Source organism: Vombatus ursinus, unplaced genomic scaffold, assembly GCF_900497805.2.
Source record: "Vombatus ursinus unplaced genomic scaffold, bare-nosed wombat genome assembly UNPS02015398.1, whole genome shotgun sequence".
Lineage (NCBI taxonomy): Eukaryota > Metazoa > Chordata > Mammalia > Diprotodontia > Vombatidae > Vombatus > Vombatus ursinus.
In genome coordinates this window covers 3,024,121-3,043,605 of record NW_020955176.1, presented here as the reverse complement: position 1 = coordinate 3,043,605, position 19,485 = coordinate 3,024,121, and the positions used below count along the sequence as shown (strand labels likewise).

Below are 19,485 nucleotides of genomic sequence, written 5' to 3'. Positions count from 1 at the left end.
AGATTGGCCTGTACAATAAATTTTCTTTATCAAATAGGCAAAAGCGCAAAGATAAAAATTAGCTTTCAAGGTCCCCTCACCACAACCTCTATCATTTGAGAGAGAGTCAGTAAAAAGTTTACCCTTCACCTTCTTCTTCCATTTTATGAGGATACAACCACAGCTCTTGTACTCCTATTTCCTATGGCTCTTCTCATTGTAGCTGGCTGATTAGTTTCTCTGGGAAGCTTTCTTTGTCTGATCCCAAGGCCAGATTTGGAGAATTTAAGAATAGACTAGAAGAGAGAAAATCACCTCTTCAGTGCCTGTGTCAGTTGCAGTGAAATCCAAGTAATAATGAGATAGCAACATTTCATTTTTATATAGGCATTGGGTAAATCAGGTCCCCTTAGAGAACACAAACCTGGATTAAACCTAACTGTAGAAATCTTGATAATCAGGGTTCAAGATAGTATCTTTAGGACTAAAGGTGAATTGTGGGTTTCACCCGAGTATATCCTGAAGGAAGCAATTACAAGAGAAGAAGTATGGATCTGGTTAAAGTGATTGACTTTAGTTAGACAAGCTCAGCTCCTAAGTATCAAACTGTAGGCCAAATCTTCCTTTTATGTTCAGAGTATGGGAGAGAACTTGTGAAAAGCAAGGGCTGGCAACTGGTTCAGAAGTAAACCTCTGGAGAACAATGCAGGAGTTGAAATGATAGCTGTGATTTTATCTAAACACCAGATTGCTGACTGAACTAAAACCTCCTACTAAGTCAGCCCAAGGGCAAACTCAGGAACATTTGCAGTCATGTATCATTGGAAATATTGGTTGCTTATCTGTGTATAGCAATTAGGGTCACATGAGTCAGAGATGCAGCCTGTGGGTTCACTCTCAACCAAAGATCTTTGGCACAGACTCCATTTTCTGATCAAGCTGTGCTTTCTCTGAAGCCAGATGCTCACTTCTCAGGGATGTTGCTGCAGGAAACTCATCCACTGGGCAGGGATTTGGGCTAGATGGCCTCGAGGGTCCCTTCCAATTCTAGGATTCTAGAATTCTCCCCAGCCTTAGAACTTCCATATTCTTATACTGTGCAAAGATAATTATATAGTTTGGCTTCATCTGCTACCATGACAGTGGTGGGGTGGGGAGGAAGGAGAGCTAACCTGGCCTCTTATTCCCATTCTTCATTTTTTAGCAACAATTGCAGACCTATGTGGCGTGGGTGAATGCCCAGCTGAAGAAGAAGCCAGAGGTGAAACCTGTCCAAGATCTTCGGCAGGATCTTCGGGATGGCGTCATCTTGGCATACCTGATAGAGATTGTAGGTTAGTAGTCCTCAGGTTCTGGGTAAGGTGACATCAGCTCCCACAGTTCTGGAAGAACAGGTCAATTCATGACTCCTTCAACCTCACTGCCTCCCCACAAAGTAGATAAGATGGGAAAACTGAGGCATGGTTTAAGAGATTTGCCCATATTTACATCACAAATGGAATCTAGATGTCTCCTCTCCAGTCTACCCTCTATCCTTTGCACACTGGGGTTTTAAGAAAGGGCCTTTCTTTTCTCTTGAAGATTTGATACTTGTGGCACTCCTCTGTAACCAGTTATGGTACTATGGATATTTCATCATCAACTGACCTTGTTTGGGGTCCTTGAGGGAAACTCCTTTAAATAGTCAGTCTGTTTATGAGTCAATATGTGGTATAACTCATGAATTCAGCTGCTTAACTTCTTCCATTCTAACTTTACCTGTTTTGTGGTCTCTTCACATTTTTTTTAAAACCTGTGCCCAGGGGTTTTTTAAACTATTCATGGACATAGTAATGTCAAAATGCATCAAAGATAAGTATAAAAATATGAAGGCACCAAAACACAACTTATTCTTCTTTTTCCATCCCCATCAGAACCATGCAGACTAAGACAATTCACTCTCTTTATATTTAGTCAAACATTTAGTTTCCAAATCAACCCCCCCCACTGATGTCCTCACTCTTAATGGACCTCAGGCAGATACGACCCTATTAATATAGTATTTTCTTTCTCCCAGCTGGAGAGAAGTTGAATGGGATGAAGCTGAGTCCCAACAACCAGCAGGAGATGAAGAACAATGTGGAAAAAGTACTACAGTTTGTGGCCTCCAAAAAGATTCGAATGCACCAGACCTCTGCTAAAGGTCAGTGCCATATCACGCACATACATAGAGGATGAATCCTCTCAACTTTAGCTCTTGATAGCCACCTTCAGAACTCCCTAGGTGATATAGCTTAAGGGTTGGCTAGAATAGAACTAGATATGTGTTCTCAGGTTATTATTCCAAGAAAAGAACAGAGTTTTGGGACAGAGTAATCCTGAAATCTTGAATGCTTTGAGAGGCCAGTTTCAGCAGATGGCAAAGGGAAAAAAGATAGGAATGCTTTGTTCATGATAATTCCGTGTTGGGTTTTCAAGGATGTGAGTGTGAGGGAGAATTAATGGTTAGAAAAGAAATGACAACTGATAAGTTGATATTAAAACTGCCTTATTGAAATTAGAAAAATGAAAGTATATTTCTGTGCATTTCTTAGTTCTCTTGATCTTTTGACTAGGAAATATTTTAGGACATCAGTATCTAAATTTTGTCTTGGTGCTTAGCACAGTGCCTGGCACATAGTAGGCACTTAATGAATGTTTGTTGACTGACTGATCCGGCTGTCATGCAGCTGGTCTAGAAGCAGGCTGTTTTTCCACATTACCGTTCATATTATAGAAGCCTTCAGGTGTGGAAAGAGAGATTTCACAGCTTCCTGTCCATGTCTTCTAATAACACCTAACAGGATGTTAGTCACACGGGACCTTAGGTTTACTTGGGAGAAGATAATACTTCTCAGATCAGCCTGAACTGCTGCTGCTGTGGAGGGGCCCCTGGCAGGTGAAGCCAGAGCCGAGGAGTCCCATGACTCCAGTTCTGACTCACTAGCACTAAAAGGAGGTTTTGCTAGCTCTTGGAGCAGTCTGCCCATCAATCTGTGGCAAACAGGATCTCTTCTCTGTCGTGCTAGAACAGTCCAGGGGAGCTGGTGTAATTGGTGGGGCTCCAGCAGGAATGAAGCTCCATAATTGGCAGCCACCGACCTTGTTTCAGTCCATGCCATACAAAGTAGAAAAGACCAAGTGTGGACATTTCCTCAGCTGGACTCTTATCAGACCTGTCATACTGCTTTGTTCCTGCATTCTCCCTCTTTCTAGAGAAACTGTGTGAATGGGAAGGCAAGATAGTCACTGTATCCTGATCTAGTCCCCATGTCAAGAGGGCTTAGGAAGTCCGGACCATTATATCCCTATCTTATGGGAGTAGTGAGGTCCTTGAGCCCTTTGCTACTGTCCTAAGATCTCTTTGGGGTCTCTTCTATCCCACAGACATTGTGGAAGGAAACCTGAAGTCCATCATGAGGCTGGTCCTTGCCTTGGCAGCACATTTCAAACCCGGCTCTAATAGGATGGTGAGCCACAGAAGGGACTCCAGAGCCCCAGTGCAGAGTCACCAACCACACTCTGCCACTGCTGTGGCACAGGGGGCAGCTGCTGCTTTGGCAGATGTATGTCACGACATGTCACGATCGGGGCGAGATGTCTTCCGATACAGACAGAGGTGAGGGGAAGGAGTGTGCCGTGGGGAACTGCCCTTCTCTCTCTACTCCTTTCCCTTAAATATAACGATGCCCAGGTACTAACACCACCCAGACAGTCCCTGACTTGTGAGGGCACATGAAGGCCTAGGGGGACCTAGGAAACACTGCTCTTCTGGAGATGTATTAAATTTGCAGTTACCAAAGAGTAAGGAGCTTTTTCTGAAATTTTTTTTTCCTGAAAATTTTTTTGAGACTGCAAATGCTGAATTATACTATTGCTGTGTGTTTATTTATTTTGTCATTCACTCATTCATTCATTTTCCTAGGAGATGGGTGGGATATTTGCTTCTTCTTTTGAACCCAACCACATGCCCTAATGTGAACCCAAAAGGCCAAGCCACACTAGAGAAATGTACCATATCATTAGGGCTGTGTATCTAATGAGGAGTGACCCTGAGTCATGGCAGGGTTGAGGGACTGACACTATCTCCCTTCTTGGTTACCTGTCTTTAGAAATAGCAGCATGGATGAGGAAATCGAAAATCCATACTGGAGTGTTCGGGCACTAGTGCAGCAATATGAGGGGCATCAAGGACCCTCATCCAAGGCCAGCTCCTCCAGGTAAACTATCACCCTATGACCTGTTTATAATGATCCCAGCCAAAAGTGACATTTGGGGGGACTGTTGGGGACCTTGGCCCAAGTGAATGACTTAAAGAGTTGTGCAACCCTCAACTCCTTTATCCTTTTCACACTGTCAATATTTGATTATAAAGCCACCCTCCTATGGCCTTCATGGCTGGGGGGAAAGGGGCTGAGGGAGATTAAAGGTGAAGTGACAAATATTTCCTCAAGCTCAAAAATGCTGTTTCAGTGCATGGTTGCAGGGATCATGTTTAGTCATGGCCACATGGGGGCATGATTAGAGTAAAATCAGGTCAAAGCCAGCAGCTTCGAGTACAGCATATCTGAAAATTCTTAGTGCCGTTTTAAGCTTTCATAGTTCTATTACACTGTCTTGAGAGTCAGAGTACAGTTGTAAGTGGTGGATGCAGAATGAGAAGAAGATGGTGGCAGGCTTGAAGCAAAGGGAAGAAACGAGTCCAGTTGTGTGAGGGCACCACATGTTTACAGTGTTCATTGACAGAACTGGGAAGTGTGGATTAGTAAAAATTTGACTGAGCTGGTAAGTGTGTGAATCTAGCGATAAAGTTAATATCCTTCAGAGTCAAATGTAGAGGCAAAAAAGGGTCACAGTGCTCTCATAAAGCCTGACTAATGCCCACTGTAATGGCAGAAGGATTACTTCCTTGGCTAATGAAAGCCATGCTCCTGTAAACACATCCCAGTGTATTAGCTTATTTAATAACTGTACTTCAGTGCTGAGTCATATTTAATTTATATTCTACTATGACCCCTCAGGGCTTTTTGAAAAGTATTATAACTGAGTTCAAGTCGTGCCTCTGACTTACTGGATATGTGAGCCTGAACAAGTGACTCAATCTATCAGTGCCCTAGGCAACTCTCTAAGTCTAAATGTGCCAGAGAAGGTGCCAGCCTGCCTGGCACCTTCATCCTGAAGCTACCTATTTCATAGAAATAACAGATCGAACACCCTGCTGAGCTCTGGTGCCTCTTAGTGAATTTGTGGGCAGGGGAGTTGGGCCCAACTCAATCTGTGTCACTATCCTTCCCATGCTATTGTTAAGTAAACTTCAACCAGCCAGTTGTTCCTCATTTTGTTTCTGTGTTTTGGGTTTCTTTCATTTATTTCTTGCTCATGTTGAATGCCATCTTGTCTTTAATGGACCTTTTTCTGATTTATTGAAGTCATTTTGAATTCTTTTCAAAAGAAAGAATGTTACAAAATGTTGGCAACCCTGTTCAACTTGATGTAATTCCCACACTTCCAGAATGGACTCTCAATCAGAGATTGCTGGTCCCTGACATTTCTTTCTAGCCTTTTTTAATGAGACTATCACTTGGGACAAATTCAAAGGATGCTCGGTAATACAATTAGATCTATTGTTTCCTGCTTGCCTACAAGGCCTTTCACTCTTCAGAGCCTCATGTAGCCTGCCTGAGTCAGGGAGCAGAAAAGAGTCTGCATTTCCTCCTGAGAGCACCTGCTGTCTTCTAGGCCTAGAGACCCAGGCGATGCTGTGGGGGGTGAGACACTGAGAACAAGTGACTCACTGGAAATCATGCAGAAATGGAAAAATCATCACAGCTTGTCTAAGGGGGAGGCGTTAGAGGAAAATATGCCACATTTACTTTTCTATTGCTCAATTCTCCCTTATTTCACCTTTCTTTTGGAATCTCATTATCCCCCATTCACTGCCCCCTGCCGGGTAATCAGTCACTTGGTCTTTTCCTCAATGAACCCCTCTGGGAAGGGAGACCTAAATAATTGCTTCGTACTTCCACCTCAGATGTGGAACAGGAGGACGGGCTACTCTCTGCTCAAGGAGAGAGATTCTCCTAATTCAAGGTGATGGGCTCCAAAATGGTTAGAGATTCTTAGAAACAGTGTTCCAGACAGGGTCTCACAGCCCAGGAACATGTGCCCAGTTCAAGGAGGGCTTTGGAAGAAAGGTGTGGGGAGATGAGGGTGGTGTGGTTGGCAATCCACCACCTCTCATCGCCAGGCCCTTCGTCCTCGGCCCCTCCGGTGAAACTCTCCCCCTCCCCACCGTGTGCGGTGGGGGGGAGGGGGGCGGGGGGATCCACTGTCTTTTGCGTGATAATTTCGGGGTCGCTAGACAGGCTGTTTATTTAAAAAAGAAACTAGTCTTAGTTTAAAAACAAACAAACACAAAAAAACCCCAACAACCAGGTGGGGGGGCAAGGGTGGGAGTGACGTTGGGAGGGGAGCTCGTCTCCATCCAGCCCCTGCCCCACCCCCGCCCCCGCGCGCAGAGCCACGTTCAGGTCTCTCTCTGGGCCTCGGTGTCCACGAAGGAAGGATTCAGATCAGAAAAGACAACAATTTCCTTGCCTGGGGGAGTTGCCCGAGTGTGCCATTTACCAGGACGAGGAATGGACTGGGAGGACTGCGTCCTCGGTTCGGCTTCCTCTCCCGGAGATTGAGCAGACCGCGGTGCCTCCCCCCTCCCCCCCCCCCCCCCCCTTCCCCTCCCCCCCACTCCTTTCGCAGCTCCTTGACTCCCTCTGCGCCTCCCTCCCTCCCTCCGCCCCTCCCTCCCTTCCTCCCTACCTCGCTCTCCACCCGGAGCCCAGCTCCAGTCAGCCCGCCGTGTTATCCGCCGATCGCACCAGCTGGGAGCCCTGCACCGCCGCCGCCGCCGCCTCCCGGAGCGAGCGGAGCGCGTGTGACAGGAGGCTGCGGGAGGGAGGGGAGGGGTCTGCAGGAGCGCTGCACAGTCGCCGCCCCTGCCCACTCCGCCGGCACCGGCGGCCGAAGCGCGGCGCGGAGCAGAGCCGCCGTCTTCCTGGGCTCGGGCTCTGAGGCAATGGGTTGAGATGCCTGGGAGCCGAGGGATGCGCGCAGCCTCGCGGCGGCGAGGACCAAAATGCCAGAGCTAGGGACCGGCAGCCTGCGAAGGGAGTCGGCGTACACCGAGGCCGAGCTGCTGCTGCTGCTGCTGCTGCTGCAGGGTCTGAGCTGTCGGGAAAACACGGGGGGCTGGGAGCCCCCGGCTCTCCGTCCTCCCCACCCCTGACCTGCACAGGGCGCATCTCCCCACTAGTTCGCCCCTCCTGCCCCTGGCCGGGGGTGAGACATGCCCGCAAGCCGGGGAGATGTGATCCGAAGCAGCCTCCCACTCCGCCTGGACAAGCAGGCTTGCTGAAGCCGGAGCCCGGAGGGGACCATGGGAGGGACACAGGTCAAATGGTGAGCCGGGGTCACCTTTGTCATCACAGGCGGTGGGCCGGAGATGGGGGTGGGGCGCCACTGCACCATCAAAGAGCAAGCTACGGGGCCGCGGCGGGTGTTGGCAGCCTAGACCCCGGGGGGCGGCTGCGCGAATATGGGTCTAAAAATGCAGCAGGTTTAGGGAGCTGCGGGCAGCGCCGTGGTGGACTGAGGGACGCGGAGAATGAAAGGGAAAGAAGGATTGCTTATCTCGGATTCACAGTCCATCTGGGAGTGCGGAGACGTCAGCTTGTGTCTGCTTGTCTCCGGAGTCCGGAGTCGACTGGGAGGGTCTCTGCTCGAGACGAGACAATGACCTTTGACTCGAGTATATGGCAGTTAGGGAATGCCTCCCTCCTTTGGCATGGTTTCTGTCACCGACCACCGGCCGCCTCCATTGAGGCTCCTGATGGTGTTGGGGGCTGGGAGGCAGGCAGTGTGGACAACCGGCTGGGGAGAAAATGGGATCTTTAAAGGGAAACGGGGAAGTCAGTCATTCTGCTAATAATTAGGATTGAAATATGTCTGACTTGAGACCCAAGGACTTCATGTTTCTCCCTGCTGGTGCCTCCGTCCATGTCTTAGGGAGAAACCCGCCTTCCTTGGCTGCACGCATGCCTCGGGACCTCAAGGGTTCTTCTGCGAACCCTTCACCTTTTCACTCAGCCCCTGGTTCCCTCCTGCCACTTCTCCCCCTTTGCTTCTCGCACCAGGCAACCTCAATTGGTGAAACAAATGTTGTTTTCCTCTGCCTGTTCTGACACTCCTCCGACTCAGCTGGATACCCAGGCATCCGCCTCCTTCTGCCCTAATATGGGAGGCAGCGCACATGGGCGTGGTTAGGGTGGAGCCGAGCATGCGTTGGCATACCAGCAGTGCTTGGAGGGGCACGTTAGCGGCCCCGGGCTGGGGCTTCGGCACCTCTCCCATGCCCAGACTCACATTGCTAGCTACAACGCAAGGCTCAGTACGTGCCTCCTGCTGCCCGAACAATTTGTAATCCCCCAGTGTTCTATGGATGGCCCCCACACATCCCTTCATACCTTGTCATTAGGGACTCAAATAGTTTCTTTCATTATTAAAACAAAAAAACTCACACAAACAACAACAATAGTAAACACAAAAACCAGCTACTGAAGAGCTCTTCCTGAATTTCCTAACCTGTATCCTTGTTTCTTTAAGGACATTAATGTTAGAACCTAAACAACTCCAAATCTGAGCTCCTGAGAAGCAGGGTATTATTGTTCTAAGAACAGAAGCACCTCTTATTTCTGTGCCCATAAATCATGCTAGCTTAGGTGCCCTACTGTTATGAGTGATTGAAAGACTGACAAGAAAGATTTGGAGAAGCCCCTCTGAAGGAGCAGATCAGATCTATGGGGATGAGCTAGAAATGACATAAGAGGGGCTTTCCCACTAACTTATGTCATTGGGAAAGGGGAGGGGGGAGGAGAATGTCCTTAATTGAGGTCACTCCCACCCCAGGCCTTAAACCAGAGACAGTAGAGAGGATGGGGACACTGTCCCTTAGACCACATTTGAGATTTAGAAATATCTCCAGATAACTTCTACTCAGTTTTGCTTTTGTTTTTGCTGGCCTCTGTTTCTGTCTTAAGAAGAATGAAACATTAACTCCTGATCATGGTGGTGAGGATTAGTCTGGGAGACTTTAGGGGCACATTAAATGGGTCAGTGAACCCTAGACACTTTTGCTGTTGTCTGGGTGACGGATTTGGGAAGAATTCCTGAGAGGGGCCTGGGACTGCAGACCCTACAGTCTCCGAGATTGTTTCAATGTTAATGTTCTCAAGGTGCAGCTCAAATTAAAAAAGAGGCTCTTTAGGATCTCTTCTTTATCAGATGAGAGGAAACAACTGTATTACCTTCATATCTTGTCTTATTTGTGCACTTAGTTTGGAGGATTAAAAATTGGTTTTGCTTGATAACCTAAGCGATTCTAATAGCCTTGAAATAATGAATTGCCAAGACAATTATCTATTGGTGGCAATTTGTAAATGTAGTTGTCAGAGTTCTAATGAACAGCTTTTTGCTTGTGGGACAAAACTAGCCAAACCAGATTACATAGTTCCTTCCTCTGCATCTGCCATTATCAGGTTTTAGGAATCTCAGCTCTGAAAAACAGTGTAAGGAATTGAGAACTAAACCATACTCTGCCTTTCTGGCTCCCATACATTATCCAGCCATCATATGGCTCCATATTACATTACTCATTTTCTAGCTTACTATGAAACGTGTGTCCATGTGCACAACAATGGCTTCTTCCAGGTCTACCCTCTGCTTTTTCTCCCACCCCCATTTAATCTCTCTCTTTCCCTTCCTTTTTACCCACCTTCCTCCTTTCTCTTTTTCCTCCCCCTTTCTTTCCTCTTTCATTCTCCTCCCTTTTTTCTCCCTCTTTCTCTCTCTGCCTCTCCTTTTCTATTTTCTTTTGGGATTAGCACACGAAGATATCACCTTGCCTTCCCTACTTTTACCGTTGGAAGTACCACATTTGTCTTTTGTTTCTATGAGAAGCCAATGTATAACACTTCGATTTCATTCCAGTTCCCAAATCAGTTGCAAGATAAATTATTTTCTGAGCTCTGGGATTGGATTTTAATATCCCAAACCTTTTAAATAAGAAACAGTTGTCCAAGCCCTGTGATAAAGATCTTATCAGTGATCTTATCATTTGGGCTTAGAAGAACTCTGTTGGCCAGGTGTTTATGTGGGAATGTCTCCATGGGACTGGGTCCTTACAGGGAAATATGTTTCTGGAGTAGAGCACAGAGGTTGATTGTAGTCCCTGCATAATCATGCATAATAATTGTTTCTCTTCTTTCTTCCTCCACCACAGTCTGACATCACCAAGTCCGATCCACAGTGCAAAGAGTGAGTCAATTATATCCCAGTCGGAGGAGAGGGGAGATTTTGTGATTATCCCTTCTGAAGGACAGGAGAACAGAACAGGTAATGCTTATCAACCTCTCCTGACATTGGCTATTAATCTGGGCAGTGTCCTTCTGAAGAGTTTTCAAGAGTCATTTGTGATCATCAGCCTCCTCCAGTTTACTGGCCCATATCTACTTCCAGAGTTTGGCTTATTGCCTTTGGGGCCAATCAGGAGGGTTATGTCCTCTTGATTAGTGTCACTTCCAACGTTCAAGCTGTCAAAAAACCTTGCAATGCCTGAACAAGTCTTTTCTTACCTGGCTGCATCTAGGATGCTATATGATCCTATGAATGTCTGAGCTAAACTTTATTTTAAAAGTTCATTTTATTTATTTTTTTAAATTTTTAGGCAATTGGGGTTAAGTGACTTGCCTAGGGTCACACAGCTAGTAAATGTCAAGTGTTTGGTCTGAGGCCGGATTTGAACTCAGGTCCTCCTGACTTCAGGGCTGGTGCTCTATCCACTGTGCCACCTAGCTGCCCCTATTTATTTATTTTTTAAAGAAAATTCTGTACTCTTCTCTGATCTTAGATTGAGGTGTAAACATGAGCTAAGTTGTTGTAGAAAACATACCTTTCGTTTCAAGTTGGGAGGGAGGAACAAGAATTGGCCTCCCTTTCTTGGTTGTTCCTTATATCCCTATTGACTACTCCCCTTTCCCTCTCACAAAATACAGAGCAAACAGATTAGGAATCAAACAAAACAGATGATGCTTTCATGGAATTTTCAGCCACTCAGAAGAAATAGGATGAAGGCCTTCAGAAATAAAACCAAAATGTCATTCTCCTTTACTCTACCTCACGTTAGTGTTCCTATGAAGAGAGGAGACACGAATGATGTTATGAAAAGAACACTGGACTTGGAGTCAGGGGAGACCCATGTTTGAAGCCTCCCTTCAACACTTAACTAGCTGAGTGACCCCTAAAATTTTCCAAGTCTCTGTTCCCTCTGTTGTAAAATGGAGATGATAATATCTGTAGTGGCTAACCTCACAGGGTTCTTGTGAGTATCAAATGAGATAATATTAGAAATGTTTTTTAAACCTTAAAATGCTGTGTACTTGTGAGCTATGTAGCATCTTTTGAGCACTAAACTTGTGATTACCCTGGTGTGTAGGGAGCTCCCAGTGATATTTTAGTGAGTGAGCCGGCCACCTAGACATCTTTTTTTAAGGGGATTTGTTCTGTGAAGTTTGGGTTCCGTCACACTTGAAGACCCGGAGGGCCACGTGTGGCCCTGAGGTTGCAGGTTCCCCATTCCTAGGTTAAGTGAACTTATCCAAGGTCATACAAATCAGATGTGTCAGAGAGGAGCTTGTGCCCAGGTGTTCCTGACCGAGTTCAGCTCTCTTTCTACTGCGCCATGCTGTCTCATTTATGATTATGATGACTGTTGCAGCTATGTTTACTGCAAATTAGGGAAATGCAGATGAGGAGTTTGACCTGGGTACTGTCAATGTCTGCTCTGGGAACATTAAAACTCTTGTAAGAGCAGGAAAGGTATTTTTCTGATTTGTTTCCTGTGTGCTTTGCCTCTGGGGTATGTTGGAGGCAGGGTTCAGTATTTATGACTGTTGGAACAAAGGAGGATTAAATGTTCATTCCCCAGCTGAAGCTCCAAAGTAGCTAGAAAAAATATATGACATTTGGCGGTCCTTCCATCGACACCTTCTATGAGCAGTCTCTAGGAGTCTGACCTAGGGAACACATGTCAGGAATTGAGAACCAAACCAGCCTTGTACATACGTACGTACCATTTCAGATAGATGCTGGCTGGGGAGATATCTTCCCACCTCCCTCTTATGGTACCAGAGAAGTAATGTGGGCCATTCCTGGGGCAGCAGTTCCCCTTTCTGTGAGAGTATATATGCTGCTCCCCTGAGACTTGAGCCTGGAGTTCATGGAAGGTGCTTTGCTTAGTGCTGTTCTCACCCCCCCCCACACACACCTCCCTACCTAGTGGAGATTTCAGTTTGTGCAGTGACCACAGGTGCAGGAGGCCCAGAGCCCTGCCTAATGACCCTGGGAACCTTCTCTGCCACAAGGTTTCTGTTGTTTGTCAGCATGAGCCATACTGCCTTTTTTCCCTTTGTAGAAGAGACAGATTCTCCATTTTCCCGTGACTGGTTAGCCGGGAGCCCAGGAACCTATCTAGAGACTTCATGGGAAGACCAGCTGCTGGAGCAACAGGAACACTTAGAAAAAGAAATGGAGGAGGCGAAGAAAATGATATCTGGACTACAGGTAGCTCACTCCCTTGGGTTTTCTCCTTGTAACGCACTGATTTATGCCTCCTTCCCCCCATGACTGTGTCTGCTCTGAAAATAACTTGGTTTCATTTTATAGGAGGTCAAAGTTCAATGTGGGGTTGAGAGACAGGAAGACAGGTAACAGACGGGGAACAGAAACAAGGAAATGTTTCTGTTTCCTGACTTCAGAGGCATGGAAGTGTTTTTTATAGCTCAGCTGTTAGGGTTTCAGGGAAGCCCTTCCCTTCCTTTAAACATTTATGCCAGATTTATGCTCTGGAGAGATGGGTTTCTCTTCCTGCAGGTGACTGCAGAGGTAATTTTTGTTCATGAAAGACACAGGTAATAGTTGTGCAATTTCTCTTAGGAACTGTCCTAAAAGTAGTTTTGGAGCCAGCCCCCCAAATTCTCAGTTTAATTCCAGGTCAGGGATGTTGCTCAGTAACGTACATTGCAATTTTCATGGATTCTATATCTCAATGACCAGGTAGAGTAGGTTTTCCTTAAGTGAAATAAAACTCCTCAACATTCCCTATATTCTACCTGCAGGGCCAGTTCAGCAGATATCACTAAAGGAACTGACCGACCCACTTGACATAGTTCCCACACTAAATGACCCCCACTTTGTTGTTTTTGTATGTCTGTCCCTGGTTTGGGGAGGAACCCAGAGTAGTGTGCTGACGACCCTGAAATTGCCTAGGAATAATCTTTTTTCATTTGTGCTGGGAACGGTGCTGTTTCTGAGTTGTCAAATATTTATGGACACGTAAACAAAGCCCACATTGTGTGTGTGGCACAAGCAGCAGGCAGGCGGTGGATGGGGTGCTCCCAGCCGACGACAGAGAAGCGACACAAAAGGTTCCCAAAGAAAAAAGGAGATTGGCGTAGTGGCCAAAGCCATCTGCATAATATATGCGTTTGGGACTGAGGAAGTCAGGAGTATGTATTGCTTAAGAACAACATCGAGAAAATCGTTGATTTTTTCCATTTTTGATTCAGTATTTTAAAGGCAATTTAGATTCTCCTCCAGTGCTCCAGGAATAACTAACGAAATGTTTTCCTCGGTTATACAATCATACATGGCAGTACACCATGGAAGAACTTCAGGACATACACTTGACACAGATTTTCCCCAGGATCATTTGCATCCTATGAATATAGATATCCATCATTTGACTCTCAAGAAGGTTTATGTTCCTCCAATAGGGAGAGAGCCACTGACTGGTGAGAAAGTAGGAAAAATGAGGAATCAACCTGAAAGTCAACACTGCAATATCCAGAGAAGCTTGTTAATTCAGAGCCACCTAATTATGAGGAGAACTGAATTCTGCTGCCAGACAGAATAACTCATAGCATCCTCTGGACTCCTTAAAGGTTTCAATGATGACTAAGTTACAGCATAGCTATAGCCTAGATTTCTCATCCACTAATATAGCTTTAGTTAAAGCTTGTTAATGAGTTCATTATTAAAGATTGAACCATTTTCTAGACGCCCCATTGTTTTTCTACTTGATATAACCATGAAGCTTCATATCATATTCTTATCGTAAATTCAAATTCCTTTGAGATGCTGAAAATGAATCATTGGCCAGACTTAACCTTTTTAATATACTGAAATGTTTGCTGAAACGGTATGTGACCTATGTAAACCTTTATCTCATTTGGCAGAATTGTGACTCAGTTTGGTTGTAAAGCAGAGTCGGTGTCTTCAGACTGCCTCTTTTAATTATTTTCTGTAGCTCAGTTGATAATCAATCCTGTCTATATAACTGATTCTCTGATAAAAACTAGGTCCAGTGTGGAGAGTCAAAATGCATGGGGACATATAATCTACATACAAACACATTCCCTACTTTTTCTATGCAGATCTTCAAAGTAACCTTGGGAAGTTAGAATGAGGATTTTTTTTTTAAATCTGTATCAGTTAACCTCCCCTTCCCTCCTTCTCCCCTTCCCCAGACACATTCCAATTGATTCACTGAAAAGTACTTTTTAAAGCCAGCAGAAACAACCTCTGTTTCTGGTTCCCTGTATTGTTGGTTAAAGCCAGTTTGAGTAGCTCTGATTTGAAATGCTTCCAGCTGTTCCTGAAAGCAGGGTTTGTTCTCCAGTTACCTCCTGGGACTGAGAGGGGCTTTTGTGACTGAAGATACAGGTGAATTCAGAGAAGTGATAGAAGCTTGGTGCATGGATAGTGTCAGAACTCTAGATTGTCCTAAGATTAGCATGCATCTGCACAGAATAAAGGAGCAGCCAAAACTATAAAGGAATTTCTAAGGGAAGGAGGTTAGTGATTCCAGTTTAGGGACTGAGCTCACTGGGCTCAGTTCTGAATTATCTGGCACAAATCACCTGATTGGAGGGGTCACATTTCATTTTGACTTTGCTGATTTTCAGGCCTTGCTGCTTAATGGGTCCCTGCCTGAAGATGAACAAGAGAGGCCCTTGGCTCTCTTCGAACCAGGAGCCAACCCTGAAGAGCAACTGGTGAGCTGCTTCTTTCACCCTGAGATTTTCTATGTCTGGTTGGTGCGAGGAGCAGTCTTCCAGGGCATAACCATTTTGTTTCTCTTGTATTTAGATCATAATCCAAAGTCGTCTGGATCAGAGCGTGGAAGAAAATCAGGACCTGAAGGTACAGCTGTGTATATGCATAGTAAATTAATGGGGGGGGGAACTGTTTAAAGGATTTAGGGTCAGTAAGGACTGCTTTTCCCAAATACCTTTTAGGGTTTCTTAAAGTAAAAAAGTTTCCAGCAAACTCATGGTGTTAAGTAGGCGAAAAAGAAATGAGAGGACCATGGGTTTTCCCCTCTGTAAAAATCTGGTCTGTAGATATGGACTCCCAGACATACACTTGGATTCATATTTACCATGGAATTGAATTTTTTAGGTAATCCATGCCATATTCCAGACCATATCTTTTTACTTCAACATATTAATATCTCTTCCATATGGAATGCTTCTTTTCCTGCCTATTTGTATCTCAGTCCTAGTTCAGGTCCTCCTTTTTTATTTCAGTTTCAGATTCTCTCTCTCCTTTCATCCCCTCCCCCAGGTTCTACCTTTTCTGTGAATTTCTCTGATATACTCTGTCCACACTGACTTTTTCATTTTTTAACTCCTTTTATTGATTTTTGTCCTTATTTTTCTTAAGTACTTCTGAACCACAGTCCAGCTCCAGGCCCGCCCTTGAAGCCCATCCAACGTGTGTGCCTTGGTTGTATTCTCCTGGCACTACCTTTGAGAACTCAAGGTTACCTCCACAACATGACGAGGCATTGACCTAGGACTTTTGTGGAGGAAATATGTTCTCATCTAAATGCTAAGTTCCCCAGAAGGCAGTGACTGGTCTTTAGGAGCTCTCTGGTCCTTTGCCTGGTATTGGGCTGAACTAAGATAATGTAACAATATTGGCAGAACACCTATTAGCATAGCTTATGTTTCAGTAAGAGGGATTTAGGTTACTTGAGCCATGACACTTGGGGACATATATGGAAGACTTTCTGTGGGTGAGGGTTGTTAAGTACCGAAATAGGTTTGGAACCTTCCCCTTCCCTCCTGTCCCAAAAGGGTCTGTGTAGTTCTTCACTGAGATGACTCGGTGGACCTCTGCCAGCTCTTCTGTGATTTATCATTTGCTGCTGACTGAATGAGGCCTTCGTTTTGTTTTCTGCCACGGAATGTCCTCATTGTTTTGCTCTCTGTGAGACAAGGGGAGGTGATGCTTCTGAGGCAGTGCAAATGGCAAAAGTCATCTAATCTAACTGTGTTTGTTTTTTTCAGAAAGAGCTGCTGAAATGCAAGCAAGAAGTCAGGAATTTGCAGGGAATAAAGGTAAAAAGAAATACAAGCTAACTCTTTTATTTGATTCCCTAAGAGAGAATGTTGTCTTCTGGTGGAGTGGGTACAGAACTCTGAGCTTCTGTGTTAGGCACTGACTCGATCTGTGGAATGGAGTATCTCTGTTCAGCTGAGGCTTCTTTCCTTGAATGCTTTTGGCACCCAGAGTCTCCATACCACCTTGGCTGCAGCCGTATGTAAACCATGTCCTCCCAGCCCTAAGGAAAAAAGGCTTTTACGAGGTTGTCCTTTCTCCTTCATTTTCCATCCATAGGTCAGAGAATAATTCTGGGACATTGAAGGCCAAGGGCATCTCAGACTGGGAGTCCTCTTACACAGCACTGTCAAGGTTATTGCCACATGGAAAAATGTGTCATATACTTTCTCTTTGTACCCCAACCTCCCCACCCCCCACAAACAAACACTATATTGTGTTTGTGCAGAGTACAAGTTTCATTGTGTTTCTATGATCTCTAGTATGGAGAAAATCAAAGGTAGGCCAATATCCTGAGATCAGGGAGATGCTACCCAATATCTTAGACTAAAAGTGGGGTGTGAGACTGCAGGCCATCCTCATACATGATTTTGAAGGCTCTTTTTTGTGCCCTGCGTTTTTGTAAAACAAGAAAAAATGACTATCTCTTCCATATGGAATGTCTCTTTTCTTGCCTATCTGTATTTCAATCTTTCAAGACCTAGTTCAGGTCCTACTTTTTTTTTTTATTTTCAGTTTCAAATTCTCTCTCTCCTTTCATTCCCTCCCTCAGGTTCTACCTTTTCTGTGACAACTTCTCTGATAACTTCAGTCCACTTTGACTTCTTCATTTTCTAACTCCTTTTATTTATTTATTTTTGTCTGTATTGCAAAATAAGTATGCTCTTATATATTGTCTCATTTTCTCTGTATGTACCTCACAGTTTGAGAGGTTTTACCTGCCTGGCCAAGTGGATAGAGTGCTAGGTTTGGGGTCAGCAAGACCTGGGTTCTTATCCTACCACTAACATATACCAGCTGTGTAGCTAAATAGGTCACACAGTCTGCCAGGGTCCTCAGCAACTTGACTCCAAGTCATAGACAAATTATGGGCCTGCATCAGAGTAGGTTGTTTCCATACCAGGATTCCTTATATTAATGAAATCTGATCTGAACTGGTCCCTATATTGTCAATCAGTCAATAAGCACTTATGTACCAGGCACTATGCAGAGTGTTGGAGAGACCAAGACAAAAATGAAAGCCCTCTCAAGGAGCCTCCATTCTATTATAAAATGTGAACATATGTGAGTGTAAATAAAATAAAATAAATAAAAAGTATTTTGAGGGGAGGAGCACCGGCAGCTAGAGGTGGGGAATGGGGTAGGAAGGGAAACAGGAAAAGGTCCATATAGAAGGTGGTACTTGAGCTGGATTTTGAAGGAAACAAGGGACTTTAAGAGGTACAGATGTATAGAGAATACATTCTGGTCATGGAGACAGGCTAGTGCAAAGGCACAGAGATTGGAGATCATGGGATCATAAATGTAGAGCTGGAAGGAAAGAAGAAAGGAAGGACTTATTGAGTATTTACTATGTGCCAGGAACTATGCTAAGTACTTTACAAGTATGATCTCATTTGTTCTCATAACAACCCTGGCAGATAGGTGCTGTAATTATTCTCATTTTACAGTTGAGGAAACTGAAGCAAGCAGAAGCTAAGTGACTAGTGCCCAGGGTCACACAGTAATTGTCTGAAACTGGTTTTGAGCTCAATTTTTCCTGACTCCAAGGCCAGCACATTATATCCACTTTGACACTTAGTTGCCTGTAAGGGACCTTAGAAAGGTCAATTAATTCAAGCCCACTGTTTTATAGATGAAGAAACTGTCCCAGATAGTTTAGGTGACTTATCCAGAATTATACAGCTAGTAAGGCAGAGTTTGAATCAAAGTCTATCAGTCTAGTGCATAGGTTCCTGCCTCCTAGGAAGCACTGGACCAGTCCAGGGGGGTGGTAGCCTTGTGTGTAATTGGGGAATGTTGAATAAAATAAGAGGTCGGTAGACGCATAAGGAAAGAAGAAAAGATAAGAAAAAAATTTAAAAACCTTTTGTACATGTTTCATCTGTTATGGAACAGAGTTAAAGTCATAGTGATTACATTATTTTCCAAATAAACACACAAAATGCAAGTTATAACCAATCAGTGGTCAAGTCTGATGACAAGTCTCAACAAGCAAGTAGCACAGTGTTGGGAAGTCCAGTATGCATCAGCAGGAATATGTGCATGCAATGACTTTTTACAGTACAGATACTATATGGTTACATGATGCAATATCGCACCATCTCAATGCAGGAAAAAAACCACAAATTTACAATAAAATATTAAATTTAAGGTGCATCATTTTTAAAAAAAAATTATATTTTTTGAAATTATACAAAATTTAAAAAACATTAAAGAGTTAAAGAAAGTAGATTTCTGGGGGGGCACTGAGTAATTTTTTTAAAAGGGGGTGATAAGGCAGATAATTTTGGAAACCTCTGTTCTAGAGTATTATGTGTGAAAAGTGGCAATAAGGCCAGTGTAGCTGAACTGCAGAGTACGTATGGGACAGGAAATTACGGTGAGCAGGTAGGTGGAAGCCAGAATGTGAAGGGCTTTAAAATCTAAACAGAGGAATTTATATTTGATCTGAAAGACAACTGGGAGCCATTGGAGTTTATTGATTAGGGGAATGGCAAGGTCAGACCTGTACTTTGTGAAAATCTCTTTGACAGCTGTTTGGAATGTGGACTGGAGTAGGAAGAGACTTGAGGCTGGGAGTCCAATTAGAAAGCTAGTGGTTGCAATTTTCCAGACAGGAGATGATGAGGTCCTGAACCAATGTGGTGGCCATATGATCGGAAAGGGACAGATTTGAGAGATGTTGTGGATGTAGAAACACAGGACAAATGATTGGATATGCAGAGTGAGGGAAAATGAGAAATCAAGGAC

General features: G+C 44.6%; 1 protein-coding gene across 4 annotated transcripts in view; it reads left to right on the top strand.

Annotated features, from left to right (window-relative positions):
• The window catches only part of DIXDC1 (DIX domain containing 1), a 62,502-nt gene that overhangs the window by 26,105 nt on the left and 16,912 nt on the right, over nucleotides 1–19,485 (top strand). For 3 of the 4 annotated variants that reach the window (XM_027847327.1, XM_027847326.1, XM_027847325.1), the window contains exons 2-10: nucleotides 1,184–1,313; nucleotides 2,036–2,161; nucleotides 3,385–3,616; nucleotides 4,110–4,217; nucleotides 10,331–10,443; nucleotides 12,521–12,669; nucleotides 15,072–15,161; nucleotides 15,256–15,309; nucleotides 16,461–16,511. In XM_027847327.1, coding sequence (XP_027703128.1) covers nucleotides 1,184–1,313; nucleotides 2,036–2,161; nucleotides 3,385–3,616; nucleotides 4,110–4,217; nucleotides 10,331–10,443; nucleotides 12,521–12,669; nucleotides 15,072–15,161; nucleotides 15,256–15,309; nucleotides 16,461–16,511 — 1,053 coding nt within the window. Of the gene's footprint in view, nucleotides 1–1,183; nucleotides 1,314–2,035; nucleotides 2,162–3,384; nucleotides 3,617–4,109; nucleotides 4,218–7,068; nucleotides 7,453–10,330; nucleotides 10,444–12,520; nucleotides 12,670–15,071; nucleotides 15,162–15,255; nucleotides 15,310–16,460; nucleotides 16,512–19,485 lie in introns of those variants that run through there. The other variant, XM_027847328.1, reaches the window with a different exon arrangement.